Raw genomic sequence first — 20603 nt, forward strand, 5'->3', positions numbered from 1 at the left:
ATTTATATTAAAGGCATTCAAATCTCACTCTGACTCGTGCTGCAAAGTTGAAACCCCTGTCTCTGGATCCTCCAGATTCTCTCACTGTTCTCTCACTTGCTGTCAGTCTAGCAATACTGTCTTGGAAGTAGAGAATAGGACATAGATACTAACAGAAAGAGTCATCTGGTCTTTGATAGCTTTATAGTTTGCTAACTAGTAAATACCCACTATTATTGTAGCAGAACTGGCCAGAAACAAAACAGCTGCCTAGGTTACTTATAGCAGGTATTTGTTTTTTGGTGGGTGGCCATTTAAACATGTTTATAAGAATGTATTGTTTATGTAGTATATTCTGTCATACTAGTTTCATTATAGGTAAAATTATGCATCACCATCACAGTAATAGTATATGATGTCCTATGCTGATTCAAAACCATGAAATAAAGCATTTTCTCGTTTTCTTCAAATAGATCATTTGTCAGTGTGATCTGACTTTTGGATTCAAGACTAAGAAAACTGAGGTAATTCAATTTTTGCCTATGAGCGGTGTAACGAAGCTGAGGTCCGTTACGTTGCCTGGGACATTGTAAATAGACTGTATAGCACACTAATTTGTTTTCATGTACATTTGCACGTTAATTGACAGTTTGGCACTTTAAAAGAATTACTCATGCACAAAGGTTGAACTGTTTATTAAATGCTGATATGTGGTTTGTTTTACAGATACCTGCAAAGACAGTTAGCAGGGATAAACAGAACATTGTGTATACAGTTGAAGTCCATAGGTAATTTAATGGAGTAATGGGTTTTTACTTACCTGACGCATGGCCTCTCCAGGGTGACCGGGCAAATGGGTTGCAGGTGGCCTGGATATCTTTTGATGATTTGGGAGAGACCATGTGGCAGGAAGATTATAGAGTTTATTTGTATATTGGGGTTTTGGTTTAACTTTATGATGGCAATATTAAGTATATAGTGTGTAAACACTTTTAGCTTTTGTAGAAGTAATTGTAATTGTATGTATGTTATAAATGAGGATGTACCTGTTGAGGGAATGGTACAGCCCAATCAGCAGCAGATATTAAATGAGGTTGATTTGCGCATTTCTGGGGTGAATGAAAGACAGAGAGAGTGTGTGGCTGCTAATGGTGACTGAACTACTCCTCAACAGAAGAAGTGAGTTTCTGTTTAAACCTGTGATTGTTGAATAAAACCTTTTGGACTGGATTCTGCGGTCCTCGCCTCACTGTTTTCCAGCCGCTCTTAGGCCAACCTGCTCACAAGCGGGTTGAGTTAAAAGCCAACAAGGCAAGGGAAATCCAATTTCTATATACTGATTTTAATGTTGAAGCTACCTCTAGTGGTCAAAATACATAAAATCTCATTCAAACTAAAACTGCATAATCCTCTAACTATCCCTCTGACAATGCTTTTGATTATGAACTTTTTTAGTTCTTCCCTTTCTAAATATGCATAAATCATGTAAGTATAATATAATCATTATAATCATAAAAGTATAAAACTAAAATGTGATCAAACACATAATGCAACTGCAGTATTGCTTTTTATGCTTCATGCTAATGATCCATTCATGCATTCATCTGGTACAGAACGGTTCTACTTTAATTGTTTTCTTTTATTATTATTATTACTAACAGTAGTCTAATAGCAGCATACTAAATGTGAGGATATATTTTGATATCTTTAAGATACAAAATACAGGATAACTGGACAAAATATGGGCTGTGCACAGTGTTTGGGCTGTTTTGTTTTCATTTCTTAAACAAAAATTTTGTAGTAAAAGGAGATTAAGCACTGGTTTTGAACAGGTTTTAGCTATAATATCAACAGCATTTAATGGTGTTAGAGTTATGGGTTGGATTAGGTTTGGGGTCAAGGTAATAAAATTGCTGTTTATGGCATTACAGTATATTGAAAATAGATAGGCAGACAGTGTTAATAAAATTTCTTTAAAAAGTAGATTTGAAACAAAGAATCTGTTCAGTAAAATGCCAGACATGCTATGCATTGATAAACAATGGCCATTTAGTAATCACAGTTTATCACTGCATTATTAAAGAGAGAACTCATTTCTGACTGGAGACAGAGGTTTTGTGCTTTGGTTCTCAGGGGAAAAGGCTTTATGCCTCTGAAGAATCTGTTGCTTATTTCTTCTTGTTTTTGTCTTCTCTCCTTTTTTGAGGGGGGAAATTTTGTAACTGTTTTTTTTTATAAATATATGTACCGTTTTCAACTTCATAAAGAAGCAGAAGAACTCTCAGGTACTTTTCAGAAAGTGTTTTGAACATAAGGGTCATCAGACACTACCATAGAAAAGGCTACATTTACAGCTATAATCAACAATTCACGTGTCAAGCATTGTTAATAGCTACTTTTTATCAGTGCTTGCTACTGTGTACACATCAAATTCATTTTAATGGACACACTGTGTCCCCCTCCTGCTGTGATAAAAGGTTTGCCAAATGTGAAGTCATGTGGAAGTAAAGGGATGGTGGGCTTTGTTAGCATTCATTTCTACAGTGGAGAGTTTTTTGTTTCTTCATTCATCTCTCTCTCTCTCTATATATATATATATATATATATATATAGATATATATATATATATATATATATATAAAATTTATTTTTTGCACAAATGAAGTAAAAGTTTTGTACTGGAGAGAAAATACATGAAAACTTAGGAATACTCTGCAATGAAAATTAATATTGTATAGAGCTTGTGCAGTGGCTCACACACCACATCTGATCTTATTTATGTATCTTGTTTTATTTAACCTTTATTTTACCAGGCAAAACATTAGGAACAGATCCTTATTTACAAATGTCAGTTTTCTGTGTGCAAACAAGAACTACATATTAGAACATACAGACCTATGAGGAGATGGTGCTGGCAATTCCAGCTCAATCAGCAGGATATTTAATTTTAGACAATAACAATATAGGTAAGGGTTGGCTGGTTCAGATCCTATTTGATTTTGCATTAGAACGTTTAAGATGGGAATAAAGACATGAGAGAACACAAATATTGAAAATTAACCTTATGAATCACATTTTTATTTACTTTAGTTTGATATTCATATACTTATCGGGGCAGTCTACTGAACAACTGAAATAGAAAAAAAGTCCCTAAATTTAAATAAATATTGTTTACCTAAAGGCTAGTGCTTAGTGGATGGGAAAATGAAGGCCCAGCTGCATGCCCCTTTTTTTTACAGGAATTTGGTAAACACAGGTGTTAGAAATGTCACAGTAATGTGGGCTCCACTATAAGAGCCGTAGTGGGACAGTCAATCCGCATGGATAATACCAGGCCACTGAAACTAAAGCGGTTTCATGGAGTTAATTCAAATTATAATCATTTTATTTCTGCCTGTGCTTTTAAGAAAAAAGAGTCTTTATCCTTCTGTGAAATTGACTTGTTCCACAGTCCAATTACTTCAGCTGAGATTCAAGGAAGAACATTTTTGCTGTGAGGCATCAATGCTAATCACACCATCATGAATCCTTTTTCATTTCTCTTCCTGTAATATTCACTTGTTTTAGATTGTCTGATATTTTTGTATCTTGTTGTTTGTCAAACAAATCAAAGAGAGAAAACAAAGATTGTGAACCTGGGGTTTTGTTTTTTGTTGGTTTTTTATTTAAACTTTTTGTGGTTAGAACTATTAATTACTGTATGGTCTGCATTTCCTCATCTCACCTTAGTTAAGTGCTAGTAGAAAGATGATGACAATGGATGTGTGCCCTAAATTCAGTGTAATCATAGTTTTGCAGCTTATCTGTGTCTGACATGCAAATTAAATTAGGAAAATTTTCAAACAAGCCATGTTGTGTTATAGGCCTCAGTTAATTCATAGACAAATTCTTGTTTTAGTCCTTTCTTCCATTACCTTGTTATAAACCTTTATGTCCCTGGCGGGATCCTGTAGAAACGATGACTGTATTTCCAGTCCTCTGATTGGTCAGCAGTTGCAGTCGAACTGTTACAGGTAGTGGAGGTAGGTGAGTCGCTAATGATATGGTACATTTTAAAATTGTGAACTTTACTAGTCAGACACAAGCTAGTTTCGTAATATACAACCAAGCGTTGAATTGGGGGGGGAAGCTTTTAATCCACCTATTTAGAGCTTTTTGCAACGTTATGTGGATAAAATGGAGCAATTCCACCTTCTTGCAAGGCAATACGGAATTTTTCGATTAGATCTTAAAAGAGCGTTTTCTCTCAGGTACTTGACGTGGTGCAGAGCTCTGTTTCTGTAGCGTCTGTTCCACGTGCTTGAAGACATAACACAATTATATTTGAATGGTTCTTTGTTTACTCGTTTTGAGGGTAACGCGCCTTCGTGCCCGCGCTCTTTATTACACAGGTGCGCTCTCACAGAGGACACACAGCAGGTGAGGTCGAGTCCCACCATCAAAACCGAAATCAACAGCAATATTAAGTATGTAGTTTTTTTCTTCTTCTTCTGCTTTCCTTTTGTCGTCATGTTAAAGCAGATGGAGGCAAGCGACTTTTTCAAAGTTGTAAGACATCGCTATATTAGAAGACGATGGTTAATGCGGCGTTTTTTTTTATTTACCCTGCAAACACAAGTGTGCATGTGTCCACAGGAAGCGGCGTAATAAACTTCTTATATTTCACCCGCAGCAGCTGGATGATATGACTGACACGGCAGAGAGAACAGTCAAAATGGAGGATTTCTTCAAAACGGTAAATTTCAAATAGCTCAAAGGGCTGTAATTCAACAGGTGCAAAAGTCACGTGACCACTAAAATCCCGTTTTTGGTCTCAGAAGTTAAACTGTACCAGTTTGAAGCTGGCTGCATTATAGGGATATATCTATGTTACTAATGTGTAGATCACAATTGGGTTTAATTAAAATAATAATAGTAATAATGACGTTAGTAAATATATTAGCATAATGACATTTTAGAATGTTTAAAGGCAGCATTATATGAATGGCAAAATAATATACCAGTCTGATTAAAGCTGGTAAGATAACAGCTGTTCACAAATCCAGTTACTCCATGGTGGTGTGTGGTTGTTTGCCAAGAAATGTATGTTTAACGAAACAAATAATCATGTATTGTCTGATAAGCTTTAGGTCAACAGGTTGTTTTTTTTATTTTTTTCTCCTTCACAGTGTCTTATTTACTTTGGTGTTGATGTGTGTGTAGGTGGGGGAGGTGAGAAGCCTTATTGAAAAGATCTCCAGTCAGGCTGAGGAAGTGGAAAAAAGACACAGCACCATCCTTTGCTCTCCAAACCAAGACAAAAGTAAGATTTATTCAAAGTTTAATGTGGTTTCCCTCAAAACCTATAACCTAATTTTCTCTGTTGTGCTAATGCCTTTTAACATGTATAAAATCCTTAGGGAGTCATAACTGATACGGATAAGGAGGAAACAGCCTTTGACAAACACACCTGTAATTGTTTATAGAGGGCACAGGTTAAAATGCACAGAAGCAGGTGTTTCAGTTCTTTGTTACACCACATCTTTTTGCAAATTATATATTAAAGTGTGAGTTCTAGTTAGTGGAAATGGGGACTGATCCATCTTTCAGGTACGTTTCCAATGTGAGCCAACTGTCAAACTGGCCCAGGTTCTTTAGACTGCAGCACAGAGACTAACGGCCAGCCGGCAGGTTATTAAATCAGGCAGAAATCATGTCAAACTTCCTTTCGTTGCATAACTGCTCAATAAAACCTGAACTTCTCTGTTGGTTCTTTCATTTTTAGGAACAGAAATGCTGTTGCACTTGATGACAAATGAGAAAATAAGTAAAAAAAATACAGCTTCAAAGAGAAAAAATAGACAAAAGATAGCAAACAAAAATGTGATTTCTTAGTATATAAAACATTAAACTGTGTACTATGAGATGGTTTTAAGCTGATATTTATTCAGCTGCTAGTAAACTGCAGATGAGAATTTGCTTCAGAAAGCAAGTGCAAAAGAGTTTGAGTTCCCACTTCTGCGGTTCAGTGAATATAGCATGATTTAAGCCAAGTGTAATGAGTGTAAGTGTAAGCTGGGGATTGCAAAGTAGAAATGTTCTGCAAGTCTTACCAGCTCACTGAATTGCACATTTAAAAAAATTAGGAAAAAGCAAAGTCCCTAAAAAGTTGATTTAGACACAAAGACGATATATAAAGCCCAGCCCTTTTTTAGACTATAAACATCTTTCAGAAGATGTACACTGTGATGACATTCTACAAAAACTAAACTTGTTTTGTTGTATTTCGGAAACAGATGAACTGGAGCTGCTAAACAATGAGACCAAAAAAAATGCCAACTTGGTCAGAGTCAAGTTAAAATGTAAGTGGGTTTAAAAATAAAACAATCTTTTATCCTTTAAAATGTGCTGTTACAATAGTTATTTTTTTTTCCTATAGAATTGATGCAGATACATAATTTTATGCATAATCAATATGCGGCTGCATGTCATTGTTTGAGAGAAAGATGTGGAACAGTGCAGTGGAACATGAGACTTCCTCAAATGCTGGGAGTGTATTTAGAAGGTCAGAACTCATTATTTGACTTGCAAATGGTTAGGAGAGGAAGTCTAGTGTATCCCTGTTCTACTGCGGTTCATCAGTTTAAAAAAACCTTAGATAAGCTCTTTGGATTTATAGACAAATATATTTCTTCAAGGCTCTAACTCCATTCTGTATTTTGTATGAAAATTTCTCACATTTTTCAGCAATGCAGATGGCCTGGCCAGCAGAGCAGAACAGTGCTAGTGCCTCAGTAATCCATCGTATTCAGAAAAACCAGGTCTGGAACTAGTTGTTTCATTTTCTTTTTGAATAATTATCCATAAGACACCGTTTAGTTTTTAAATAACTCATAAATTCATGCTGACTTAGTTGTCCTCTTTTCAATTGACATGATTTTAATCCCTCAATAATTTGATCCTAATCTCTGCTGCCTCATTTCCACCAGCACTCTCACCTGACTCGCTGGTTTGCTGATGTCATGAGGGGTTACCATAAGGCACAAATGTCCTTCAGAGACAAATGCAAGGCACAAATTCAGAGACAGCTGGTGATTGGTGAGTTGCCACGGACTGTTTTAGCAAGTTGTAAACTCTCATTCTCCTTACAGTGAGGTCAGTGATGTGTTAATGGATTTCAGGTCATACAGCAGCATCTTTAGACTGCACAGTAATTACATTTTAAGGATTGAGTCTGTTATTTACCAGCTAGAAAACATGCAGTGATGTAAACACATGTTGCTTTTATAACACTCCATGACAACTTATCGGAAACATCAACATCCATGACTGAGAAGCATTTATTTATTTAAATTAGTTTTTCTCTCTATCTGTGCTTTAGACCCTGCCCTGTTTACTTTTGCACCCCACACAAGGCAAGGCAAGGCAAGGCAAGGCAAGGCAAGGCAGTTTATTTGTATAGCACATTTCATGTACAGGACAATTCAAAGTGCTTTACATAAAACAAAGACATTACAGATATTTAGAATAGTAAAAGGCAACAACACATAATCAACACATAATCACAATAAAATAATAAATTACATTAAAATGATTAAAAGCAAGATAAGTTAAAAAAAAAAAAAAAAGTTACCGTGCAGATTTCATGCATAGGCACATGAGAAAAGAAAAGTTTTTAACCTGGATTTAAAAATGTCTACATTTGGGGAAAGTTTAATCTCCACTGGCAGTTTGTTCCATTTGTTTGCAGCATAACAGCTAAATGCTGCTTCTCCATGTTTAGTCTGGACTCTGGCCTGGACTAGTTGACCAGAGTCTTTGGATCTAAGAGCTCTGCTAGGTTTATATTCTCTGAACATATCACAGATGTATTCTGGGCCTAAACCATTCTGGGATTTGTAAATGATCAGAAGGGTTTTAAAATCTATTCTGTGACTGACTGGAAGCCAGTGTAAAGATTTCAAAACTGGTGTGATGTGTTCAGATCTCTTAGTCCTGGTTAAAACTCTAGCAGCAGCGTTCTGGATGAGCTGCAGATGTTTAATGCTCTTTTTAGGAAGTCCTGTTAAAAGACCATTACAGTAATCCAGTCTACTGGAGATGAACGCATGGATGAGTTTCTCTTGGTCTTTCTGGGAGACTAAACTTTTAATTCTGTTGATGTTTCTGAGCTGGTAAAAAGCTGTCTTAGTGACAGCTTTGATATGGCTGCTGAAAGTCAGATCTGAGTCTATCAACACTCCCAGGTTACGAACTTGGTTGGTAATTTTAAGAGCCCGAGTCTCCAGGTGTTTACTAATGCTGACTCTCTTCTCTTTGCTACCAAACAGAATAATCTCAGTTTTGTCTTCATTTAATTGTAGGAAATTCTCCCTCATCCAGCTGTTTATTTGCTCCAGACACTGACACAATAAGTCTATTGGACTGCAGTCGTCTGGTGACAGAGACACATAAAGTTGTGTATCATCTGCATAACTTTGATAACTAATGCTATAGTTTTGTAATATTTTACCCAAAGGGAGCATATACAAGTTGAACAGAAGAGGTCCAAGGACTGACCCCTGGGGGACTCCACAAGTCATGGCCACTCGCTCGGATTCATAGCTGCCGATCGTAACAAAATAACTCCGGCCTTCTAAATAGGACCTGAACCAGTTAAGGACCGCTCCAGAAAGTCCAACCCAGTTTTCCAGCCTGTGCAACAGGATTCTGTGATCTACAGTATCAAACGCAGCACTGAGATCCAACAGAACCAGGACTGATACTTGACCAGAATCGGTATTCAACCTAATGTCATTTAACACTTTGACCAGAGCTGTTTCAGTGCTGTGATGAGGTCGGAAGCCGGACTGAAATTTATCAAGATTTCCACTTTCATTTAAAAAGTCATGAAGCTGGTGAAATACAACTTTTTCAATAATCTTGGAAATAAAAGAGAGGTTAGAGACAGGTCTATAGTTGTTCATTACAGAGGCGTCTAGAGTCCTTTTCTTTAGGAGTGGCTTAATAGCAGCTATCTTTAGTGACTTGGGAAAAATGCCTGATGCCAGCGAGCTGTTAACTATCAGTAGGAGATCACTTTCTACTGAGGTAAAAACTGTTTTTAAAAAGTCGGATGGTATCATGTCCAGAGTGCATGTTGTTGATTTCAAATGCCAAACTGTTTCTTGTAGGACTTTTAAATTCACCATTTTAAATTGTGACATGACATCAGAATTATTTCCGGGTTTTAGACACAGACTAATTTTCTTGTTTGACTGTGTGGAATTAATATTTTGCCTAATTGTTTTAATTTTTTGGCTAAAAAAGTTTGCAAATTGGTTGCATTTCTCAGTGGAAAGGAGCTCTGGGCTTATCTGTTTAGGAGGATTTGTAAGTTTTTCAATCATAGCAAACAGAGTGCGAGAATTGTTGGCATTCCTGTTAATCATTTCAGATAAATGCAGCTCTCTGGCCTTGCACAACTCATTGTTATAGTTACGCAGGCTTTGTTTGTACAGCTCATAGTAAATTTGAAGTTTATTTTTCCGCCATTTCCGCTCAGTTTTTCTGCATTCTCTTTTTAGGCTGGTAACCACAGTGGTGTTTCTCCATGGTGTTTTCTGTTTGCTCAAGTTGCTCTTGATTCTTATCGGTGCAACAGCATCCATTACATTCAAGATTTTCAGATTGAAATTATCCAGGAGTCTATCAACTGACTCTGCACTGGTTGTTGGTAACATAGCTATGGCCTCCACAAACTTAGCACTTGTTCTTTCATTAATGTACCTCTTCCTAACGGAGAAGCAGGTTGGTTGAACATTCTGAGTGATCAGTAAATCAAACAAAATACAAAAATGGTCAGACAAGGCCAAGTCAGTGACCGCAGCAGAAGAAATATCAACACCCTTTGAAATAACCAGGTCCAGAATGTGACCTCGAATGTGGGTCGGTTGTTTTATATGTTGCCACAAACCAAACATGTCCAATATGGAACAAAATTCCTTGACATTACCATCCGTCATGTTATCTATGTGAATGTTAAAATCCCCAGTTAAGATGAAATGGTTACAATCAGTAGAGATAACCGACAATAATTCAGAAAATTCATCAATAAAATTTACACAGTGTCCTGGACGTCTGTAGATGATTAGAAATAGGATTTTAGGAATGCCCCTTAAAATAAAACTAAGATATTCAAAAGAAGTAAAATCACCAAATGACATTTCTTTACACTGGAATGAATCTTTAAATAAGGCAGCTTCTCCTCCCCCTTTCCTCCCGTTTCGACATTTATTCATGAAACTAAAATGAGGGGGTGCTGTTTCATTAAGAACTGTAGCACTTGTGTCTTCTGTTAACCATGTTTCTGTCAGAAAAAGAAAATCTAAACTGTGAGAAATGATGAAGTCATTAACTAACAGTGACTTGTTGGACAGAGATCTAACATTTAGTACAGCTAGCTTTATGAAGTTTACACTGGTCTCTGTTGTATTCTGAGTTATACAAGGTACAGTTAACAGATTAGATCGATTCACCCCACAAGCTGACCGTGTTCGATTCCTTATTTTACTAACTAACACAGGAATCCTACTGGGTCCAGGCTTGATCTCAGAACAGCTGTCAGTAGTAGCAAAACTACAGCAAGGACCCTGAATGCATCATGGCATGTTATCTTTGTTGTGAATTCTGCTGCTCTGGGAACCTCCTCCCATGCCCTGCTCGGTCAGGACAGATGATCTAATAGGAGGATGAGGAGGGGGAGGGGGGGGAGCCCTGTATTTCTTGGTAGATGGTGGTCGCTGGGGTTCAGACCTGGATAGAGACATCCTTTTAAGACCTTGGGTGATGTGGAGAAGAGGGTCTGGTGAGGGGGGAGAGCTGGCAGTTGATCGCTTCTCTGCTGTGTCCTTCGCTCTTATTTGTACACTCATGTTTGGGTTTGCCGTCCCAACAGCATGACGCAAGTGTGCACCAAGTAATCTGCATCCAGTTAGATTTGGATGCACACCATCAGGTCTGAATCGCTCCTTACAGTTCCAAAAGATATTGAAGTTATCAATGAACTTTATCCCATGGGTGATACATGCGTTTGATAACCATGTGTTCAGGCCAAGAAGCCTACTGAAAAGTTCAATCCCTTTACCCGCTGTAGGAATGGGTCCTGAAATGTAAACATGGTGTGCTCCCAACTGACACAGTCTCTCCAACAGCAGAGAAAAGTCTTTTTTCAGGATCTCAGAGCCAATTTTCCTCCTCAGAATATCAAAAGACCCTGTGTGGACAATAATCTTCATACCATCTGGATGTGAAGACAGAATGGTCGGCAACATCTCTGTCAGTTCCCTGACTGATGTATCAAAAAGTGTTAAATTTTCCGTCTTTGCCATCCTGACATGCTGTGTTATAGAGTCCCCAATCAGAATTGTGTCTATTTGTTTTTGTGTGGAGGTGCCGATAGCTTCTCTAGTCCTCCTGTTTGTGGGATTTTGGCCTCTCCTCCTGGTCTGGTTAGCCCTGGGCTGAGTTTTAGGGCTATTTCTTGAATTTTGATAAATCCTTGCATTACATTCATCATCATTCATTTTAATATGACTCAACACATCATATTTATTATGCAGTGAGACTTCAGATGGTGGAGTGAGTGCTGGAGCTTTAAATTTCCTGCTGGATTTACCTCTGCGACGAACAACATCAGACCAGGTTCTGGCCGGGGTTGATGACTTTGGTCTGGCACCAACAGTGTTCCAGAAGGAGAGATCAGTCTGATGGTCCGGTTTGGGATTTTCCTCAGCTATTCCAATGTCATTTGAACACATCCAGGGAAGTGTATCAGCCAGGTCTGTAGCGGGAGGCTCCACATTCGACATGCCTTCGCGTATGAAGATGTGACTCAATCCATTTGACAACTCAGTAGCTTGTACAGAAGCTACTACAGAGTCAATAAATTCTTCATTCACACGAATGTCTTGCAGTGTTTCAATCCTCTTCTCCAGCTGTGTTATCCTCAAAGAAAGTTGCTCACACTCAGTGCAGCTCACTGATACTGCAGGGTTAGGAGACATCGTTCCACTAGTTCTCCGATGGAAATCAACTAAATTTATCAAAAAATATATTCGTTCCAGTGATTTATAAGTGACCAGGAGTCCTTGTTCCTAAATTTCTTGCCGGTAAAGATAAGAAAAAAGAAGAAAAAAAGAAGAAAAATCCAAGCAGAAAGGAGAGCAGAGCAGGAAGCGTCCGCACGGCAGCAAAGCAGGATATTCTCTCACAAGCACACACTTGCCACATGTGAAATTGCAATCTTCTCCCTTTAGAACAATGCAGGTCATTTCAAACCCCTACTTTAATTAAGATTCAGAGCAGAGACACTGTTGGCTGCAGCAGTGTCTGCACCCTTTAAAAATTCCAGTCTGTTTAGTTTGAGAATTCCATGCTCTTTGTTCTTTATTGTTTTCAATCACTCAAGGTATCATTTTCCCCATCTTTCTTAAGGGTATGGGCACACATTGTTGTTATTATTTTTTCTTTATTTAAGGTTAATGTGAGGTTACAATTATTTCAGTCAGGTGTTGTCATTACACACTATGGGAAATATGCAAATGTGGAATTTTTATCCTCCTGAATAAAAAGAATCAAAGTTGCCTTCATCATTGGTCTTATCAGTCAGTACAATGTTTCTGTAACACTTAATATTTTTTGGTTTGCATTGTCTACTTCCTTATTGTTTTATTTTTATTCAGATGATTTTAACATGACTAAGCTCTGTTTTGTTTCTTAGTGGATAAAGTTACTACAGATGAAGAGCTGGAAGAAATGCTGCACCGTGATAATCTTGCCATCTTCATTTCACATGTTAGTGGAATTAATGTTTTGTGCTTCTATATATCATCTGTATTCAGTAATGTACTCAGTTATTTGTGTGTATTTTTTTTCTGTTGATCATTCAAAAATGCTGTTGGACTGTAAAATGAAAAATTTAAAAAGAAAATGCCCACTTTTTCTTCCACAGGTGAACTCTAATGCTCACATTTCAACTCAGGCTCTGACTGAGATTGAAAGACGTCACCAGGACATCATCTCCCTTGAATCCAGCATTAAAGAGCTGCATGAAATATTTACTGACACAGCCATGCTGTTAGAAATTCAGGTAAAATGTCTGATGGTAAAAATGCTTTTTGGCAATAAATCTGACATCGTTGGAAAGCCTGTTTATTTCCCCTCTAAAAGGTGCAGCATTCATGGGGAAAGTGATTGTTGTGAAATGAGCAGCATCCCACAACAGTATGCAAATGAAAAACCTGAGTCTTCTGCTACCGATGCCAAACAGGTTAATCAGCTGTTGGCTCTTCTTTGGTATTTATTGGATTGGATGATTGAAGTTTGAAGAAGCAAGACAGTTTCTTCTTTTAACAAATGGGGGGCCTCAGTAGCATGAAGAACTATACATGGCTACAACAGCCTGGCTCCACCTCATGTTGATCATTCTGCAACCAGCATTTACTGCAGGTCAGCCTGTGTGGTTGTGTTAGTCACTCTGACATAACACACCCAAGTGCTCAATGGGGTTGAGGTCAGCACTGCAGGCAGGCCCGTCCATACTCCCAAATTCTGAAGGTAGTCTGATACATTCCACAGAGTGTGGGGGTTGGAGGATAGAGAATATCATTTGGTCCCAGATTGCGGAGATATGTGATTGCTACTGTTTGCAGGATCTCTATATCCCAGCATTGAAAGCGCCACCAGTTATAACAAGCATGGTTTTTCCAGTAATGGAGATGCCCCACCCCCTCACCATTACACTGCCTCCACCATATAAACTGCTATCCCATCTGTAGAGAATATCAGCATAGCATTAGCAGTGAAGATTTGGAAAGTAATTCATAGGTGTATCCAACATACTCAGCTCTGCTTCTAATGTCACACATGCATTCTTACAAATGTAGCACCATTTAAAAGGGAAATAAACAGGCTTTCAAATAATGTTTATTTCAAAGATGCATTGTTACAACAAAGAAATAATTGGCCAGATACAAATTTCCTTACATTTTGTGCTAAGTTTAAATGCCTTATAATGGAAGGTTTAATAGAACATTCTTATTAACTTGACTGTATCAACCTTGTTTTGTTTCCACCAGGGAGAGTTAATCAACAACATTGAAAGGAATGTCACAAGTGCTGTGGAGTATGTAGAAATGTCAAAGGAAGAAACAGATAAAGCAGTCGCATACAAGAAAAATCCTTACAAGATAGCATCTCTACCAAACTTCTTCAAGCCTTTCAAGAAACAAACCAGTGCTAAAACTGCATCTGATCAAGACCGTTCTGACTTAAACCAAGGCGGAACTCCTGGACCTGTATAAACACTGACTGCACCATGAGTGCTGATTAGCATCAAAGCCTATGCTCTTTGAGAAGCATTTTCATGGGATTTATTCTGCATCCCAGAATAAATCAAATGCATCTATTTTTGTTTTAAACTTCCAACTAAAAATACCTTTCAAATCAAATTGAAAGATGTTACTGACCAGCTTTGCAAGGATACAGCTCTCTGATGTTGTCTGTGGGCTGTTAAACCAACAAATGCAGCAAAAAGACATGCTACCACAAAAAAGAAACAAAAGCAGAACTTTCAACATGTTGAAGTTTTAGTTTTCATTATGCTACTTTTATTCAAGCCCAGACAGGGTTGATATGTCCAGTTCACTGCAAGCCACTAGGTGGCACTGTTAAACCGCAACACAAACCAGGACGGATCTTCCCTTCTCCCTGTAGTTCTGCTGCATCTGTATTGTTGTTGTTGGGTTTTGTTTGTTTGTTTGTTTTGTTTGTTTTTTGTCTTTGATATTGTAACATAATATGACACTCAGGAGTAGTATTCAGTCATGTTAATCCCAAAATAAACCTGTGTACTTAATTATTCCCTCCGCTAAGGCTAAGGCCATATTTGGTCATGTTTGTCTGTTAACAACATAACTCAAAAAGTTATAGCCAGATTTTAATTAAATTTTCAGGAAAACTCAGAAATGGAATAAGAAACAAGTGATTAGATTTTTGGGTTGATTCTGATCACCACCTGGATCCAGGAAATTTTTTAAAACATTCTTTACTCTGGGAAGATTTTGCAATTGGAGTTTCTGACTAAAAAAATAATGGCCACAAAGAAATGACAATGGATTGGCAGAGGTCTGCGCTTTGAGTGCTTCTTGTTTTATGATCCATAACTTGGTGCTTTCTTGTAACTAAAATTAAAGAAACCCAGATTAATGACCTCTGAAAAAAGACAGCACATCAGATCCTATGTATAAAAATTTAATCATAGGTCTCAACATATATTTAACTTTTAACTGAGCGCCCTGACCCTCCAACTTGGACTAGGCACAGTCTGGTTTGATATATTTTATCTGAATTGCTGATAGAAAATTTGAAATGCTGTATAGGTAAAATAAAGCTGTAACCTCAGCAACACATACCTGCAGAATTTCAGCTTTATCAGCATAAATACACTAACGTAAGGACCTCAGCATTTAATTCAAAGGTCCAATGAGACCAAGTGCCAGGCAATAGAGCAGCTAGTGTGGCTGTAAATGTTTGTCTGAAGTTGTAGCATAACTTTGTGTACTCATGCCTGAAAACAAATGACCATGTGAACATTTGAAATATCTGAAAGCTTTATGTAAAGAAATACGTAAACAACAAAATTCGCCTTTGAGGTTTTGATGTTGATTGTCAGGATAATATTATCCTTTTATACTCAGCTTTTCTTGGTGTTGGAGGCATTATGATCCTGCACAAGATTGCTTTCATCTGGAATAAAACTTAATCTCAGTAAAAAATATTTTTGCATGAATTTGCAAAAGCACTGTGTCTGATAGGACAATTGCTCCCATACCACACAAGAAAAAAGGCTCCAGTGCAGAAGTATCTGAATTTATTATTGGTTTATAACTTTTCTCACTTGTTTGTAGGCTTACAATGATGCAGATTGGCTGTTGCTTGTTTTATGTGTGATAGATAGCTGTTAAATATGGCTTTGTTTGCATGTTTCTTGTGATCTTTCTGGAGTTCAGCTCAGAGGACAAGTGAGCTGTCTCCTGCATCACGGGAAGGCTGCCAGGACGAACTCGTTGACTTATCTCTCTTTTCATCCACTTCTCCCTCTCTATCTACAGGATGAGATTTCACAGCACCTTTGCACTATGCTGAAACCACTAATTTCTAAATGGAAACTGAGGAAGAGTATGCGATGAGGAGGATGGTGTAATTTCAACACAGAAAGGGGTAAAGCAACATGAGGGTGTAAGAACAAAAAATAGACACAGGCCTACATAAAAACATGACTTCTTTATTTGTTGTGCCAGGGTGGTGAGTGCTACAAAAAAGGGCTTGACCACATTTCAAAGTTGCTGAGATATGTGAAATATGGGGCTCTGCTATCTGCTCGAATTGACAAGTTGTCCCATCTTTTAGTCACTGAATCAAACTGAAGGTTAATAGGCTTCTCCAAATGAACCATTAATCATTTCCCCAGTTGGAATGGACTATGAGGATGGACAAATAGGAAAAATGGGGTAAAAGTCTCTTTTTCTGCCTCATGGAGCCTTGAAGGCAGGTTTACTTCTTGGCTTTGCCCTGGGCAGCCACAGCCTCCATGGCCTTCTTCACGGTTTCCTCATCACCGAGGAAAGACATGGGCTTGACGGGCTTGAGGTCCGCATCCAGCTCATACACGATTGGGATTCCTGTGGGAAGGTTCAACTCCATGATGGCTGCATCAGACATGCCTGGAGACAACAAGCAGGCAGAGTGAATGAAGCTGTCTGGAGCCTGGATACACTGACAGGAAGTCTTGCATTATCAGCATAGCAAGCACAGACAGCATTTTCTTTATCAGTTGTATTCTGAATTAATTTAATCACAGCAATGTCTTTATAAGTAACATGATATATCTTTCTCTTCTCTCTATACCTTTCCTGTCAGACATTTACTTCTGCCCTCTGAATTTAACTCCCTTCTTCATGTCTGTCCACTCCTTGAAAAAGTACAACCTTTCTACATAAAGGTCATGACTGTAATGGGAACCACGTTCATGGCCCTCAAGCCTGTCTCTGAGGTCTGGTGTTAGAGTCCTTGCAAGCTATTTATATGCGCTGTAATCCATATAATGGTGTAAAATCGAATGTCTGGCTGTGGTTATTCAGGTCTTTTCTTGTATGCAAATGCAGCTAAAGCTGGTTTAAAACCAAAGCAGGCAGTATGATTATATGCTAAACTTTCATTGCAAGCAGTTTTATATTGTTAGATGCTTTATCAGCAGTAACCATTCCATTTTTATTCTCTCTTTTCAAAGTTTATAAACTCTTGATACTCACCCTCTAAGTGCTTGACGATGCCACGGAGGCTGTTGCCATGGGCAGCAATGATAACATTCTTCCCTGCTTTGATTTGAGGTGCAATGACGTCATTCCAGAAAGGCAGGGCACGGGCAATGGTGTCCTTCAGTGACTCACATGTGGGCAGCTCACCGGGCTTCAAGTCCTTGTAGCGCCGAGACTGGAGGTAGAAAGCTAACATATCAGTAATTCAAGGAAAATTAGGTAGTCATGTATTATTTTTTTCTGAATTAACCAGGATATCATTTTCTGGACCACCAGTTGTCCTACCTCACTGATGATTTTGTGGTAAGGGTGGTCCTTATCCATTGGTGGAGGTGGGATGTCAAAGGAACGACGCCAGATCTTCACCTGCTCCTCACCGTGTTTCTCAGCGGTCTCTGCTTTGTTTAGTCCTGTGAGGCCTCCGTAGTGGCGCTCATTCAGACGCCAAGTACGAATCACAGGCAGCCACATCTGGTCTGTGCCTTCCATGATGGTCCACAGAGTCTTGATAGCACGCTTCAACACGGAGGTGTAGCACACATCAAACTTCATGCCTGCCTCCTTGATAGCCTGGGCTCCACGCTTGGCCTCCCCCAAACCCTTTTCACTGAGGTCAGCATCGAACCAGCCACAGAAGCGATTCTCCTGGTTCCAGGAGCTCTCTCCATGGCGGACAATAACCAAACGGTGGACACCAGCCATGTTCAACAGAGTTTCTCCTTAGTTTAACTTAAACCAGACACAGAGCCCTCAGCCCTTTGCAGCTGCTCACACACACACCAGCTGACCAACAGTGAAGCAGGGCCAGCATACCACACTCTTTTTATAGCAGCTTTGATAGTGGCAGTGCATAGCAGACAGGCCTCTTTGCTTTCCACCTGTGAGAGGCTTTCATACGCTGACAGACACAAGAGACAGGCCAATAGACCCAGAGTTCTGCTGCATTGATGGGACAGGCTGGGAAGGCCAGAGGTCAGGAATAAACCAAAATAGCAACATGACTTTTAAATTGAGATCTGTGGAACAAAAGTGTAAAGAGCAGAGTTGGCTGCAAAGATGTTCTCCATGCTGAGATGAACAACTTTATCACTGACAGAGAAACTTGTTCCATTTTAGTTGTTTAGCTATTACATTTGTTAACAGGACATTTGTTCTATAATATGACAATGGAACTCATGCACATTCATCCAGCTGCAACACAAAAACAGAAAATCCAGAAGTCAACATGTTGCCTAACAACTGAATTAACAGCTGCATTAAGTACAGTATGTACTGGTGAACCCTTCTTAGTGTGACTTGTGTGTAACAACAGCTTATGGTCACATCTGCTAATAACAATAATAATAATAATAATAGTTTTTATTAAATTAACCCTGTTTGGGAAATTAGGCCATTTTTATTACAATTATTAGTATGACAATTATTATTCATAAGAACAGAATGAAGATGCAAAACACATGCCTTTCACCTTTCAAATCAAACTATTTATAGAGCACCTTTTCATACATGAAAATGCAATTAAAGTGCTTTACATTAATAAAGGATCATAGAAGACTAAAAGACTTTGTATTTTTTAATACCCACTTTAGGAATTAACAGAAGACCAGCCCTCAGTGACTGAGGGCACTGGGAGGTTCAAAACCTAAAAGCAAGTTGGATAAATACTCAGGACTAAAACCTAAAACAGCTTTAAATACGAATAAAAGTATTTTAAAATCAACTCATAAGCACACAGGAAGTGTAAAATGTAAAAGCTGTAACGGAGGTATTGTCTTTTCAGGAAGACCAGAAAGACGAGCAATACAGCGATCTATTCTACGAGTGATGAAAACATGGATCAGTGTCTCTGCACTGGCCTGGGAGAGGAACTGTCACACTGAGATGAAAAGAAAAACGTTTCATTTTAAAAGAACTGTTATCACAGTTGCACAAAGATCCTGAAATATTCTAAGAGTCCAACATTAAGCCATCAGTCATTTTTGAAGGGTTGTTTCTATCACCTCTAGGTGTTGCTCTAGTATCACACAGCTTTTTTACAGAGCATGTTTTGTTTTGTACTCTGTAAGACTGTGTAATCTTGTTTTTATGTGACTAAAACACCAACATATCAAGTTGTTGTCTTGACAAAACATTTTGAATACCACTTAAGCATAATTTCTTTATCTGTTTTTCTTTATTCAGAGATTTGAGAATTCCCTTTTATTTCACCATATTTGAAAAATGCTACATAATAAAAAAAAGAAAAAAAAATGCAACAGCTTTTTTTCTTTTTTATGAAATGCAATCCCAGGAAGCAGGAATTCTTGGAATCCACAGCATAGATTTAATAGATGAACCTTCAAAACTGAGCCACAGAGTCAAAAGCCTAACTATTAGGCAAAGTCTTCTGCCCCTTACAATCAAATTACTGTCCACTAGAAATATAGTGGTCTAAGAATAGAACATTAATGGAATTCCAGGCACAACTCCAAGTTGCATCATGTAACCCTGACATTGGGCTGAACTGTACTGCATAGAAACTGAAAAGAAATGTTGATGCAGTGGGGGGAAATAAAATCATTGATCTAGTAGACGAAAGAGAACAGCATAGGAACACCCCTGCCCAATGTCACTGAAATGAAAAAAAAATATTCAGAATTGTTTCACATTACTGGAACTTCACTACTTCTAACTATAAAAGCAGGAAAGTAGTGACACTTACAATTAATTAAAAATTAATAGTTTAATAATGCAGACTTCATATTTGCAACAATAGTCAGTACACCTTTAATTTCTGAGATGCAAATCTTTTTTTTTTTTTCATTACCTTGGATGGGATTAATGACAAACAGTCTTCTTCATTAATCTTCTCCCCATTGGTTTTTGTACTCATGCCGCCCCATATCATCACACTCCCTCCTCTTTGCTTCATTCCGATAGATACAGCCAGTTTCACACTAAACATACTTGTACCCATTCATCCTAAACTAATGTATTTTGATCTTATCTGAGCAAAGAATGTGCTCCTAATATTCCCAGGCTTCTTCTCCTGTTCCTTAACCAAGGTTCATCTATTATTTTTTGTTGGACAAGGGCAAGGAAGAGCATTTTGCTTGGGTGCCGTCCACGTATGTAGATGTGGAACATGCTTCGTCCTTCAAAGTTTCTAATTCGACCCAGACACTCTGATTTTCACCAAATCTGAAGCCCTTGTCTACTTATCAGACCGAGACTGTACAATTACAAAACTACAGTATGCAATCATTAGGGGTGCTTCAGTTATGTTATTACTTTGTAAAATCTCACAGG

General features: G+C 38.2%; 2 protein-coding genes across 4 annotated transcripts; one reads left to right on the forward strand and one right to left on the reverse strand.

Annotated features, from left to right (window-relative positions):
- The first annotated feature begins 3969 nt into the window (after positions 1-3969).
- On the forward strand, positions 3970-14859 carry LOC121630582 (syntaxin-2-like). Of its 3 annotated transcripts, none has more exons than XM_041970961.1 (9): positions 3970-4005; positions 4652-4714; positions 5182-5281; positions 6255-6320; positions 6706-6779; positions 6948-7056; positions 12719-12792; positions 12950-13087; positions 14076-14859. In XM_041970961.1, the coding sequence occupies exons 2-9, from the start codon at positions 4664-4666 to the stop codon at positions 14298-14300; spliced, it is 837 nt and encodes a 278-aa protein (XP_041826895.1). In that variant the 5' UTR covers positions 3970-4005; positions 4652-4663; the 3' UTR covers positions 14301-14859. The 3 variants fall into 3 exon arrangements, with proteins under 3 accessions (XP_041826895.1, XP_041826894.1, XP_041826893.1); XM_041970960.1 differs by lacking the exon at positions 3970-4005 and adding an exon at positions 4033-4398; XM_041970959.1 differs by lacking the exon at positions 3970-4005 and adding an exon at positions 4034-4445.
- A 1403-nt stretch (positions 14860-16262) lies between these two features.
- On the reverse strand, positions 16263-18109 carry pgam2 (phosphoglycerate mutase 2 (muscle)). The gene is made up of 3 exons (XM_041970963.1): positions 17601-18109; positions 17310-17490; positions 16263-16721 (listed from the first exon to the last, which is right to left on the reverse strand). The coding sequence occupies exons 1-3, from the start codon at positions 18015-18017 to the stop codon at positions 16552-16554; spliced, it is 768 nt and encodes a 255-aa protein (XP_041826897.1). The 5' UTR covers positions 18018-18109; the 3' UTR covers positions 16263-16551.
- Positions 18110-20603: the final 2494 nt, after the last annotated feature.

This window comes from Melanotaenia boesemani, chromosome 19 (assembly GCF_017639745.1).
Source record: "Melanotaenia boesemani isolate fMelBoe1 chromosome 19, fMelBoe1.pri, whole genome shotgun sequence".
NCBI classification, from domain to species: Eukaryota; Metazoa; Chordata; class Actinopteri; order Atheriniformes; family Melanotaeniidae; genus Melanotaenia; species Melanotaenia boesemani.